The sequence below is a fragment of the Lampetra fluviatilis genome, chromosome 57, assembly GCF_964198595.1.
Source record: "Lampetra fluviatilis chromosome 57, kcLamFluv1.1, whole genome shotgun sequence".
In the NCBI taxonomy this organism is placed as follows: Eukaryota; Metazoa; Chordata; class Hyperoartia; order Petromyzontiformes; family Petromyzontidae; genus Lampetra; species Lampetra fluviatilis.
Window position 1 is genome coordinate 1,014,613 of NC_136331.1, and position 13,591 is coordinate 1,028,203.

At 59.0% G+C, this 13,591-nt stretch overlaps 1 protein-coding gene across 2 annotated transcripts in view; it reads right to left on the reverse strand.

Moving 5' to 3' along the window:
• The window catches only part of INPP5B (inositol polyphosphate-5-phosphatase B), a 48,156-nt gene that overhangs the window by 22,585 nt on the left and 11,980 nt on the right, over positions 1 to 13,591 (reverse strand). For both annotated transcript variants that reach the window (XM_078880295.1, XM_078880294.1), the window contains exons 5-11: positions 12,582 to 12,696; positions 8,602 to 8,718; positions 5,937 to 6,124; positions 5,236 to 5,347; positions 4,622 to 4,731; positions 1,724 to 1,859; positions 1,018 to 1,128 (exon numbers count right to left, since the gene is read on the reverse strand). In XM_078880295.1, coding sequence (XP_078736421.1) covers positions 1,018 to 1,128; positions 1,724 to 1,859; positions 4,622 to 4,731; positions 5,236 to 5,347; positions 5,937 to 6,124; positions 8,602 to 8,718; positions 12,582 to 12,696 — 889 coding nt within the window. The remainder of the gene's footprint in view (positions 1 to 1,017; positions 1,129 to 1,723; positions 1,860 to 4,621; positions 4,732 to 5,235; positions 5,348 to 5,936; positions 6,125 to 8,601; positions 8,719 to 12,581; positions 12,697 to 13,591) is intronic.

Consider the following 13,591-nt stretch of genomic DNA (forward strand, 5'->3'; position numbering starts at 1 on the left):
GCTGTTAGCGAGCACCTATGAAGGCCGGCACGGCACACGGCGGCCAGTACAACGCCCGGCCGCCTTTGTCTCCCTAGTGGCGATGTTTACACACCGCACCAGGTACTCATTTGAGGCTGAATCGACCTAGGGGAGGCCCAGGACCGGTTCAGATAATCGTCCCACTTGTACACACACACACGCGTGTACACGCACGCACACACACTCACGTACACGCACGTACACACACACACACGCGCGTACACGCACGTACACGCACGTACACGTACACGCACGTACACACACACACGCGCGCGTACACGCACGTACACGTACACGCACGTACACACACACGCACGTACACGCACGTACACACACACGCGCGTACACGCACGTACACACACACGCGCGTACACGCACGTACACACACACGCGCGTACACGCACGTACACACACACGCGCGTACACGCACGTACACACACACGCGCGTACACGCACGTACACACACGCGCGTACACGCACGTACACACACGCGCGTACACGCACGTACACACACACGCGTACACGCACACACGCATACACGCACGCACACACGCATACACGCACACACACGCGCGTTCACGCACACACGTACACACACACGCGCGTACACACACACGCGCGTACACGCACACACGTACACGCACGTACGTACACACACACGCGCGTACACGCACGTACGTACACACACACGCGCGTACACCCACACACACACACGCGCGTACATGCACACACGCGTGTATACGCACGTACACACACACGCGCGTACACGTACACACACAAGCGCGTACACGCACACACACACGCGCGTACACGCACACACACACGCGCGCGTACACGCACACACACACGCGCGCGTACACGCACACACACACGTGTACACGCACACACACACGTGTACACGCACACACACACGTGTACACGCACACACACGCGTGTACACGCACACACACGCGTGTACACGCACACGCGTGTACACGCACACGCACTCGCCGTCACCTCGCGCTGGCTGAGCGTCACCGAGGGGAGGCACTCGTTCTCCATCTTGTCCATGGTCTTGACGACGTCCTCAAACACGCGCTTGTAGAGCCCCGTGTCGAGCACGCTCACCTGCGTCCACCACCACCACCACCACGTCAACCACAGTGCACACCACCACCACCACCACCACGTCAACCACAGTGTACACCACCACGTCCACAACCACAGTGCACACCACCACGTCCATCACAAAGCCCATCACCACGTCCACCACGTCGTACATCACCATGCCCACCGCTACGTCCACCACGTTAACCGCGTCCACCACCACCTCCATCACCACCATGTCAACCACCATGTCAACCACCACCATGTCAACCACCACCATGTCAACCATCACTGCGTGCACCACCACCATGTTAACCACCATGTCGACCACCACCGCGTCCACCACCATGTCAACCACCACCATGTCCACCACCACCATGTCAACCATCACTGTGTACACTACCACCATGTCAACCACCACCATGTCCACCACCATGTCAACCATCACTGCGTGCACCACCACCATGTCCACCACCATGTCGACCACCACCATGTCCACCACCACCTCCACCACAACCACGTCCACCAGGTGCCCGCCCCCCTTTCCCCTAACCCACTTTGCCCCTCCCCCCCTTGCCCCCCTCTCCCCTCCCCCCCTTGCCCGCCCCCCGCGCACCGCGATGTCGAAGACGGCGCTGACGGGCTTGTGGTCGCTCACGCACAGCTCCATGTGGCTGCCGTAGCGCCGCAGCTGCACGCCGGGGCCCTTCCACAGCACGCGGTCGCACCACGCCGGCACCCGGCACTTCTCGCTGGCCACGCACGGGGGGCACAGCGGCAATCACCATCGTCAGAGGCAGTGAGTGACGTCATCAGCATCGTCAGAGGCAGTGAGTGACGTCATCAGCATCGTCAGAGGCAGTGAGTGACGTCATCTGCATCGTCAGAGGCAGTGAGTGACGTCATCAGCGTCGTCAGAGGCAGTGAGTGACGTCATCACCATCGTCAGAGGCAGTGAGTGACGTCATCAGCATCGTCAGAGGCAGTGAGTGACGTCATCACCATCGTCAGAGGCAGTGAGTGACGTCATCAGCATCGTCAGAGGCAGTGAGTGACGTCATCAGCATCGTCAGAGGCAGTGAGTGACGTCATCAGCGTCGTCAGAGGCAGTGAGTGACGTCATCAGCATCGTCAGAGGCAGTGAGTGACGTCATCACCATCGTCAGAGGCAGTGAGTGACGTCATCAGCATCGTCAGAGGCAGTGAGTGACGTCATTAGCATCGTCAGAGTCAGTGAGTGACGTCATCACCATCGTCAGAGGCAGTGAGTGACGTCATCAGCAACGTCAGAGGCAGTGAGTGACGTCATCAGCATCGTCAGAGGCAGTGAGTGACGTCATCACCATCGTCAGAGGCAGTGAGTGACGTCATCACCATTGTCCGAGGCAGTGAGTGACATCGTCAGCATCGTCAGAGGCAGTGAGTGACGTCATCAGCATCGTCAGAGGCAGTGAGTGACGTCATCACCATCGTCAGAGGCAGTGAGTGACGTCATCAGCATCGTCAGAGGCAGTGAGTGACGTCATCAGCATCGTCAGAGGCAGTGAGTGACGTCATCAGCATCGTCAGAGGCAGTGAGTGACGTCATCACCATCGTCAGAGGCAGTGAGTGACGTCATCAGCATCGTCAGAGGCAGTGAGTGACGTCATCAGCATCGTCAGAGGCAGTGAGTGACGTCATTAGCATCGTCAGAGTCAGTGAGTGACGTCATCACCATCGTCAGAGGCAGTGAGTGACGTCATCAGCATCGTCAGAGGCAGTGAGTGACGTCATCAGCATCGTCAGAGGCAGTGAGTGACGTCATCACCATCGTCAGAGGCAGTGAGTGACGTCATCACCATTGTCCGAGGCAGTGAGTGACATCGTCAGCATCGTCAGAGGCAGTGAGTGACGTCATCACCATTGTCCGAGGCAGTGAGTGACGTCATCACCATTGTCAGAGGCAGTGAGTGACGTCATCACCATCGTCAGAGGCAGTGAGTGACGTCATCACCATCGTCAGAGGCAGTGAGTGACGTCATCAGCGTCGTCAGAGGCAGTGAGTGACGTCATCACCATCGTCAGAGGCAGTGAGTGACGTCATCAGCATCGTCAGAGGCAGTGAGTGACGTCATCACCATCGTCAGAGGCAGTGAGTGACGTCATCAGCATCGTCAGAGGCAGTGAGTGACGTCATCAGCATCGTCAGAGGCAGTGAGTGACGTCATCAGCATCGTCAGAGGCAGTGAGTGACGTCATCACCATCGTCAGAGGCAGTGAGTGACGTCATCAGCATCGTCAGAGGCAGTGAGTGACGTCATCAGCATCGTCAGAGGCAGTGAGTGACGTCATCAGCATCGTCAGAGGCAGTGAGTGACGTCATCAGCATCGTCAGAGGCAGTGAGTGACGTCATCACCATCGTCAGAGGCAGTGAGTGACGTCATCACCATTGTCCGAGGCAGTGAGTGACATCGTCAGCATCGTCAGAGGCAGTGAGTGACGTCATCAGCATCGTCAGAGGCAGTGAGTGACGTCATCACCATCGTCAGAGGCAGTGAGTGACGTCATCAGCATCGTCAGAGGCAGTGAGTGACGTCATCAGCATCGTCAGAGGCAGTGAGTGACGTCATCAGCATCGTCAGAGGCAGTGAGTGACGTCATCACCATCGTCAGAGGCAGTGAGTGACGTCATCAGCATCGTCAGAGGCAGTGAGTGACGTCATCAGCATCGTCAGAGGCAGTGAGTGACGTCATCACCATCGTCAGAGGCAGTGAGTGACGTCATCAGCATCGTCAGAGGCAGTGAGTGACGTCATTAGCATCGTCAGAGTCAGTGAGTGACGTCATCACCATCGTCAGAGGCAGTGAGTGACGTCATCAGCATTGTCAGAGGCAGTGAGTGACGTCATCAGCATCGTCAGAGGCAGTGAGTGACGTCATCACCATCGTCAGAGGCAGTGAGTGACGTCATCACCATTGTCCGAGGCAGTGAGTGACATCGTCAGCATCGTCAGAGGCAGTGAGTGACGTCATCACCATTGTCCGAGGCAGTGAGTGACGTTATCACCATTGTCAGAGGCAGTGAGTGACGTCATCAGCATCGTCAGAGGCAGTGAGTGACGTCATCACCATTGTCAGAGGCAGTGAGTGACATCGTCAGCATTGTCAGAGGCAGTGAGTGACGTCATCACCATCGTCAGAGGCAGTGAGTGACGTCATCAGCATTGTCATCACCATTGTCAGAGGCAGTGAGTGACATCATCACCATTGTCAGAGGCAGTGAGTGACATCATCACCATTGTCAGAGACAGTGAGTGACGTCATCATCATCGCCAGAGGCAGTGAGTGACGTCATCATCATCGCCAGAGGCAATCAGCATCGTCATCACCATTGTCAGAGGCAGTGAGTGACGTCATCACCATTGTCAGAGGCAGTGAGTGACGTCATCAGCATAGTCAGCGACAGCAATGGACAGCGTTGTGCAGCGACTGCATGGCGAGTGTGCAGCGTGTCTCGCGCCCCCCCCCCGCACCTCGTGTCCCACTTGCTGGAGCCCGTGTCGTACTTGTACGTGGGCTGGAAGGTGACGGCTCCCTCCGAGTAGCCCGAGAACGCCGCCTTCTTCCCCTTCTGCTGGCTCAGCTGGCACGCCGCACCAGACAAAGGTTGCCCCTCCGTCGCACGCACACACACACACACAGGCACGCACACGCACACACGCACGCACGCACGCACACACACACGCACGCACACGCACACACCCACGCACACACACGCACGCACGCACGCATACACACACACACGCACGCACGCACGCACGCACAGGCACGCACACACGCACACACACACGCACGCACGCACGCACACACACACACACACCCACGCACACACACGCACGCACGCACGCATACACACACACACGCACGCACGCACACACACAGGCACGCACACACGCACACACACACACGCACGCACGCACACGCACGCACACGCATACACACACACGCACGGCCAGCCACACATACTCACACACGTACGGCCACAGACACACGCACACCCGAGTTGCGTAACCGATCGCTCAGGCGTGGACTCGGCTGAGGCTCGACACACAATGGCCGGCTCTGGGCGACCCCCCCGCCCCCCAACCTGGTCATGCTGCTGCAGCGTCTGGAAGTCCTGGTCCTCGATGAGCAGCTTCACCTTCTCCACGTCCACCTCAGTCAGCCGGTAGTTGAGGTCGCCCAGCCACAGGATGATGCTGCGCGGGAGACAAAGGCCAAGTGACACTTGCTACCCCCCCCCTCCCCCGCGGAGCCCACTCAGGCTGCAGGTCGGCTCGGCGCTGCGGTAACAATAAAACCGGACTGCGACGGAATCACCGATCTCGCCAATATTAGGCAATCAATGAATGGGGGCGTGTCACATCATCACTCGATCCACGGATCAATTGGCAATGAATCGGCACGGTGATTAACCCGCAAATTACGATTAACCCACTCTTTTTGATGTTTGTTTACTATGGAGCAGAATCGATACAATTAATCGCGTTTAACGATCCTCAAAGACACGGCCCTTCAGCCAACGCCATGCCCACTTTCTTCCATAAATGGGCAAATTTCTGATCTGTTAGGCGGCCGCCCACGACGGGCCACCGGGAGCGAAGATGCCAAGGTGAGCGGGAGTCATTCGCGGTCGATACGCAACGCAGCATTAACCAGGGCGGCCTGCCGAAATTCGAACCACCCAATTCTGCAACGAGCGGCGAACAACTCCCCCTGCCGCTGGGCCACGCCGGGTCAGATTGTCGCGCGTGGCCGGGGCGGACCCCCGCAGGGTGGCCCACTCACTCGTGGTTGGGGATGGAGAGGCGCGGCAGGGTGGCGTCGATCTGCGGGAAGGAGAGGCGCGAGACGATGTCGCGGTAGTCCTGGTTGCGGCGCTCCACCTCCTCGGTGTGTGCGGCGAGGTGAGCGTTCACCACGCACAGCGCCGAGCTGTGCAGCAGGAAGCGCACCGCCACGCCGCCCTTGTTGCCCTGCCGCACGCACAGCGACGCGCACGCCAAGACAGACGTGAGCGAGTGTGGTGACGTCACCATCATTTAGTGGCGGACGGCGGGTGTTGGTGAGCGTGAGCGTGTCGAGTGTCGAGTGCGGTGAATGAGCATGGTGAACATGGTGAGCGCGAGTTTGGTGAGTGTTTTAGGCGATTGAGTGCGAGTGTGGCAAGCGTGAGTGTGGCGAGTGTGGCGAGTGTGGCGAGTGTGGCGAGTGTGGCGCGTGTGGCGAGTGTGGCGAGCGTGGCGAGCGTGGCGAGCGTTGGGAGCGTGGCGAGCGTGGCGAGCGTGGCGAGCGTGGCGAGCGTGGCGAGCGTGGCGAGCGTGGCGAGCGTGGCGAGCGTGGCGAGCGTGGCGAGCGTGGCGAGCGTGGTGAGCGTGCTGAGCGTGGTGAGTGTGGTGAGTGTGGTGAGCGTGGTGAGCGTGGTGAGTGTGGCGAGTGTGGTGAGCGTGGTGAGCGTGGTGAGCGTGGCGAGTGTGGTGAGTGTGGTGAGTGTGGTGAGTGTGGTGCGTGTGGTGAGTGTGGTGAGCAAGGTAAGTGTGGTGAGCGTGGTGAGTGTGGTGAGTGAGGTGAGTGTGGTGAGTGTGGCGAGTGTGGTGAGCAAGGTAAGTGTGGTGAGAGTGGTGAGCGTGGTGAGAGTGGTGAGCGTGGTGAGAGTGGTGAGCGTGGTGAGTGTGGTGAGCAAGGTAAGTGTGGTGAGCGTGGTGAGTGTGGTGAGTAAGGTGAGCGTGGTGAGCGTGGTGAGCGTGGTGAGCGTGGTGAGAGTGGTGAGCGTGGTGAGCGTGGTGAGAGTGGTGAGTGTGGTGAGCGTGGTGAGCGTGGTGAGTGTGGTGAGTGTGGTGAGCGTGGTGAGCGTGGTGAGCGTGGTGAGTAAGGTGAGCGTGGTGAGTGTGGTGAGCGTGGTGAGCGTGGTGAGCGTGGTGAGCAAGGTGAGTGTGGTGAGTGTGGTGAGCGTGGTGAGTGTGGTGAGCATGGTGAGTGTGGTGAGCGTGGTGAGTGTGGTGAGCGTGGTGAGTGTGGTGAGCGTGGTGAGCGTGGTGAGTGTGGTGAGCGTGGTGAGCGTGGTGAGTGTGGTGAGCAAGGTGAGTGTGGTGAGCGTGGTGAGCGTGGTGAGCGTGGTGAGTGTGGTGAGCGTGGTGAGCGTGGTGAGTGTGGTGAGCAAGGTGAGTGTGGTGAGCGTGGTGAGCGTGGTGAGCGTGGTGAGCGTGGTGAGTGTGGTGAGCGTGGTGAGCGTGGTGAGCGTCGTGAGTGTGGTGAGCGTGGTGAGTGTGGTGAGTGTGGTGAGTGTGGTGAGTGTGGTGAGCAAGGTGAGTGTGGTGAGCGTGGTGAGTGTGGTGAGTGTGGTGAGCAAGGTGAGTGTGGTGAGCGTGGTGAGCGTAGTGAGTGTGGAGAGTGTGGAGAGTGTGGTGAGCAAGGTGAGTGTGGTGAGCAAGGTGAGTGTGGTGAGTGTGATGAGTGCGGTGAGCGTGGTGAGCGTGGTGAGCGTGGTGAGTGTGGTGAGTGTGGTGAGCAGGGTGAGTGTGGAGAGTGTGGTGAGCGTGGTGAGCAAGGTGAGTGTGGTGAGTGTGGTGGTTTGTGTGGTGAGTGTGATGAGTGCGGTGAGCGTGGTGAGTGTGGTGAGTGTGGTGAGTGTGGTGAGCAGGGTGAGTGTGGAGAGTGTGGTGAGTGTAGGGAGTGTGATGAGTGTGGTGAGCAAGGTGAGCGTGGTGAGCAAGGTGAGCGTGGTGAGCGTGGTGAGCGTGGTGAGCGTGGTGAGTGTGGTGAGCAAGGTGAGTGTGGTGAGCAAGGTGAGTGTGGTGAGTGTGGTGGTTTGTGTGGTGAGTGTGATGAGTGCGGTGAGCGTGGTGAGCGTGGTGAGTGTGGTGAGTGTGGTGAGTGTGGTGAGCAGGGTGAGCGTGGTGAGTGTGGTGAGTGTGGTGAGCAAGGTGAGTGTGGTGAGCAAGGTGAGTGTGGTGAGCGTGGTGAGTGTGGTGAGTGTGGTGAGCAAGGTGAGTGTGGTGAGCGTGGTGAGCGTGGTGAGCAAGGTGAGTGTGGTGAGCAAGGTGAGTGTGGTGAGCGTGGTGAGCGTGGTGAGTGTGGTGAGCAAGGTGAGTGTGGTGAGCGTGGTGAGCGTGGTGAGTGTGGTGAGCAAGGTGAGTGTGGTGAGCAAGGTGAGTGTGGTGAGTGTGGTGAGCAAGGTGAGTGTGGTGAGCGTGGTGAGCATGGTGAGTGTGATGAGCGTGGTGAGCGTGGTGAGCAAATTGAGCGTGGTGAGCGTGGTGAGCGTGGTGAGCGTGGTGAGTGTGGTGGTTTGTGTGGTGAGTGTGATGAGTGCGATGAGCGCGGTGAGCGTGGTGAGTGTGGTGAGTGTGGTGAGTGTGGTGAGCAGGGTGAGTGTGGAGAGTGTGGTGAGTGTAGGGAGTGTGGTGAGTGTGGTGAGTGTGGTGAGCGTGGTGAGAGTGGTGAGCGCCCTCACCATCTTGCCCATGATTCCGGTCCCCACGGTCTCCGCCTCCACCTCGGAGATGAACGGGGCGTGCTCCTCCCGAGCGAACACCAGCAGCATCATCCCCACCAGCCTCACCAGCCTCACCTGCACATGGCGTCGTGCAGGCGTCATACCACACACGGCATCACACCAACCAGTTTCACGGCTCACCTACTCCTGACATGAAACCATCAGAATCGTCACACCAGCCGCACCAGCCTCACCTTACACACAGAATCATACCAGCGTCATCCCCCACCAGCGTCGACTGCACGCAGCAGTGCATGAGCATCATACCCAAACACAGAATCATACCCAGCAGCATCTCAGCGGCGCTGTCTCAACGTCTGACACGGCAATTATGGACCTCCGAGTACAGATGTTGCTTACGAATTTTCAACTCGCCCAACGATGTCCATGAGAGAGAGAGAGATTGTGAGTGGGGGAGCTGGGGCTGACTGCTAGGCCATGAGAGAGAGAGAGGGATGGTGAGTGGGGGAGCTGGGGGTGACTGCTAGGCCATGAGAGAGAGAGAGAGATTGTGAGTGGGGGAGCTGGGGCTGACTGCTAGGCCTTGAGAGAGAGAGAGGGATGGTGAGTGGGGGAGCTGGGGGTGACTGCTAGGCCATGAGAGAGAGAGAGATTGTGAGTGGGGGAGCTGGGGGTGACTGCTAGGCCATGAGAGAGAGAGAGAGATTGTGAGTGGGGGAGCTGGGGGTGACTGCTAGGCCATGAGAGAGAGAGAGATTGTGAGTGGGGGAGCTGGGGGTGACTGCTAGGCCATGAGAGAGAGGGAGAGATGGTGAGTGGGGGAGCTGGGGTGACTGCTAGGCCTTGAGAGAGAGGGAGAGATGGTGAGTGGGGGAGCTGGGGCTGACTGCTAGGCCTTGAGAGAGAGGGAGAGATGGTGAGTGGGGGAGCTGGGGCTGACTGCCAGGCCATGAGAGAGAGGGAGAGATGGTGAGTGGGGGAGCTGGGGCTGACTGCCAGGCCATGAGAGAGAGGGAGAGATGGTGAGTGGGGGAGCTGGGGCTGACTGCTAGGCCTTGAGAGAGAGGGAGAGATGGTGAGTGGGGGAGCTGGGGCTGACTGCTAGGCCTTGAGAGAGAGATTGTGAGTGGGGGAGCTGGGGCTGACTGCCAGGCTATGAGAGAGAGGGAGAGATGGTGAGTAGGGGAGCTGGGGATGACTGCCAGGCCATGAGAGAGGGAGAGATGGTGAGTGGGGGAGCTGGGAGTGACTGCCAGGCCATGAGAGAGAGAGACAGATGGTGAGTGGGGGAGCTGGGGGTGACTGCTAGGCCATGAGAGAGAGAGAGAGATGGTGAGTGGGGGAGCTGGGAGTGACTGCTAGACCATGAGAGAGAGAGAGAGAGATGGTGAGTGGGGGAGCTGGGAGTGACTGCCAGGCCATGAGAGAGAGAGAGAGAGATTGTGAGTGGGGGAGCTGGGGGTGACTGCTAGGCCATGAGAGAGAGAGAGAGATTGTGAGTGGGGGAGCTGGGGGTGACTGCTAGGCCATGAGAGAGAGAGAGAGAGATGGTGAGTGGGGGAGCTGGGGGTGACTGCCAGGCCATGAGAGAGAGAGAGAGATGGTGAGTGGGGGAGCTGGGGGTGACTGCTAGGCCTTGAGAGAGAGGGAGAGATGGTGAGTGGGGGAGCTGGGGGTGACTGCTAGGCCATGAGAGAGAGAGACAGATGGTGAGTGGGGGAGCTGGGGGTGACTGCTAGGCCATGAGAGAGAGAGACAGATGGTGAGTGGGGGAGCTGGGGATGACTGCCAGGCCATGAGAGAGGGAGAGATGGTGAGTGGGGGAGCTGGGAGTGACTGCTAGGCCATGAGAGAGGGAGAGATGGTGAGTGGGGGAGCTGGGAGTGACTGCTAGGCCATGAGAGAGGGAGAGATGGTGAGTGGGGGAGCTGGGAGTGACTGCCAGGCCATGAGAGAGGGAGAGATGGTGAGTGGGGGAGCTGGGGGTGACTGCTAGGCCATGAGAGAGGGAGAGATGGTGAGTGGGGGAGCTGGGAGTGACTGCCAGGCCATGAGAGAGGGAGAGATGGTGAGTGGGGGAGCTGGGGGTGACTGCTAGACCATGAGAGAGAGAGAGATGGTGAGTGGGGGAGCTGGGGGTGACTGCTAGGCCATGAGAGAGGGAGAGATGGTGAGTGGGGGAGCTGGGAGTGACTGCTAGGCCATGAGAGAGAGAGAGATGGTGAGTGGGGGAGCTGGGAGTGACTGCTAGGCCATGAGAGAGAGAGAGATGGTGAGTGGGGGAGCTGGGGCTGACTGCTAGGCCCTGAGAGAGAGGGAGAGATGGTGAGTGGGGGGGTGAGTTGGGGCTGACCGCTAGGCCCTGAGAGAGAGAGGGAGAGATGGTGAGTGGGGGTGGGTGGAGTTGGGGCTGACTGCCAGGTCACATGAATGAGCGTTTCATGGGGACCATCAACTCCGTAAACGCATTTTCACGCTCAGCGTGGCCAGCACACGCACAAAGAAGATGCCCACACACACAAAGACAAATATCCCCTGTATAGCCTGTAACAGACTGTTGGGGCAAGTGATGTTAGCGAGCACCTATAAAGACTGTCACGGCGCACACAGGCAGGTAGTAATAATAAGTCACATGTACACAGCGCCTTTCGAAAAGCTACTTGATGCGCTGTGCACCACAAGATGGATAAGCAGATGAACCGCTCGCCAAGGGGAGCCGAAGCAAAGCAGAGAAGCGGAATGAGAGCCGAGAGAAGCGAGGGCGGGCACAGCGGACGTCCAGGCGAGCTGAGGGTGAGCTGCTGAGCAAGTGGCTGGGCAAGTGGGTGAGCTGCTGAGTGATTGGCTGAGCGGGTGAGTGAGTGAGCGGGTGAGTGTGTGGGCGAGCGGGTGAGTGAGTGGCTGAGCGGGTGAGTGTGTGGGTGAGTGGCTGGGTGAGTGGCTGAGTGATTGTCTGAGCGGGTGAGTGTGTGGGTGAGCGGCTGAGTGATTGGCTCAGCGGGTGAGTGTGTGGGTGAGTGGCTGAGTGAGTGGCTGAGCGGGTGAGTGTGTAGGTGAGCGGCTGGGTGATTGGCTGAGCGGCTGAGTGAGTGGCTGAGCGGGTGAGTGTGTAGGTGAGCGGCTGAGTGAGTGGGTGAGCGGCTGAGTGAGTGGCTGAGCGGGTGAGTGTGTGGGTGAGCGGCTGAGGGAGTGTCTGAGCGGGTGAGTGTGTAGGTGAGCGGCTGGGTGATTGGCTGAGCGGGTGAGTGAGTGGGTGAGCGGCTGAGTGATTGGCTGAGCGGGTGAGTGAGTGGGTGAGCGGCTGAGTGATTGGCTGAGCGGGTGAGTGAGTGGGTGAGCGGCTGAGTGATTGGCTGAGTGGGTGAGTGTGTAGGTGAGCGGCTGGGTGATTGGCTGAGCGGGTGAGTGAGTGGGTGAGTGGCTGAGTGATTGGCTGAGCGGGTGAGTGAGTGGGTGAGCGGCTGAGTGATTGGCTGAGCGGGTGAGTGTGTAGGTGAGCGGCTGGGTGATTGGCTGAGTGGGTGAGTGTGTGGGTGAGCGGCTGGGTGATTGGCTGAGCGGGTGAGTGAGTGGGTGAGTGGCTGAGTGAGTGGCTGAACGGGTGAGTGAGTGGGTGAGCGGCTGGGTGATTGGCTGAGCGGGTGAGTGTGTGGGTGAGCGGCTGATTGAGTGGCTGGGCGGGTGAGTGTGTGGGTGAGCGGCTGAGTGAGTGGCTGAGCGGGTGAGTGTGTGGGCGAGCGGCTGAGTGAGTGGCTGAGCGGGTGAGTGTGTGGGTGAGCGGCTGAGGGAGTGTCTGAGCGGGTGAGTGAGTGGGTGAGTGGCTGGGTGAGTGGCTGAGCGGGTGAGTGTGTGGGTGAGCGACTGAGTGAGTGGCTGAGTGTGTGGGTGAGTGGCTGAGTGATTGGCTGAGCGGGTGAGTGTGTGGGTGAGTGGCTGGGTGATTGGCTGAGCGTGTGGGCGAGCGGCTGGGCGAGCACCTTGACGTATCGCGCCCCAGTGTGCAGGCTCTCGGTGACGGCGCGGAGCCACTCCTCCTCCTTGGGGGAGTCGCTGAACACAAACGCCTCCTTGCTCAGGTCCAGCTCCTGGAACCTGCGGCACCACACGCAGAGGTCGCGCACATCGGGTCAACGGGTCGTCGGCTCACCGCGACTTCCAATGCCGTCTGCGCCACCAACACCACCACCACCACGGCTTCCTTCCCTCGGCCAGATCCTGCTGCTGCTGCTGCTCAATCCCAGATCACCTGCTCTACCAGCAAGAGAGTTTCATCTCATCCACCACACTTCCACGTTACAACCCTCTCCCAACAGTTCACTCACTCACCCACTTATAATAATTCATAATTATAACTTAAAATCATAAATTGCGCTATGCATGGCAAGAAGTGAGAGAGAGAGGTTTGAAAATAACTGAAGAGAGAAACAAAGCCATTTAAAACACAGGCGTTTTTCGTGGAGAAGTGAAGATGTGGAGCAGCCTCGCAGGTCTCCTTGCCTCGAAGGGCCAACGAGCTCCAGAGTTGAGGTGACGCACTTGGCAAGGCGCCGGTCACTTTCCCACGCATCAACTCGCTCATGCTAACACACTCACGCTAACACTAACACACACACACTGACTCCCGCTAACACACTCACACTCACACTAACACACACACACTGACTCCCGCTAACACACTCACACTCACACTAACACACACACACTGACTCACGCTAACACACTCACACACACACACACTGACTCACGCTAACCCACTCACACTAACACACACACACACACTGACTCACGCTAACCCACTCACACTAACACACACACACACACACTGACTCACGCTAACACACTCACACTAATACACACACACACACTGACTCACGCTAACACACTCACACTAACACACACACTCACGCTGACACACTCACTCTCCCACTAACACACACACACACTGACTCATGCTAACACACTCACACTAACACACACACTCACGCTA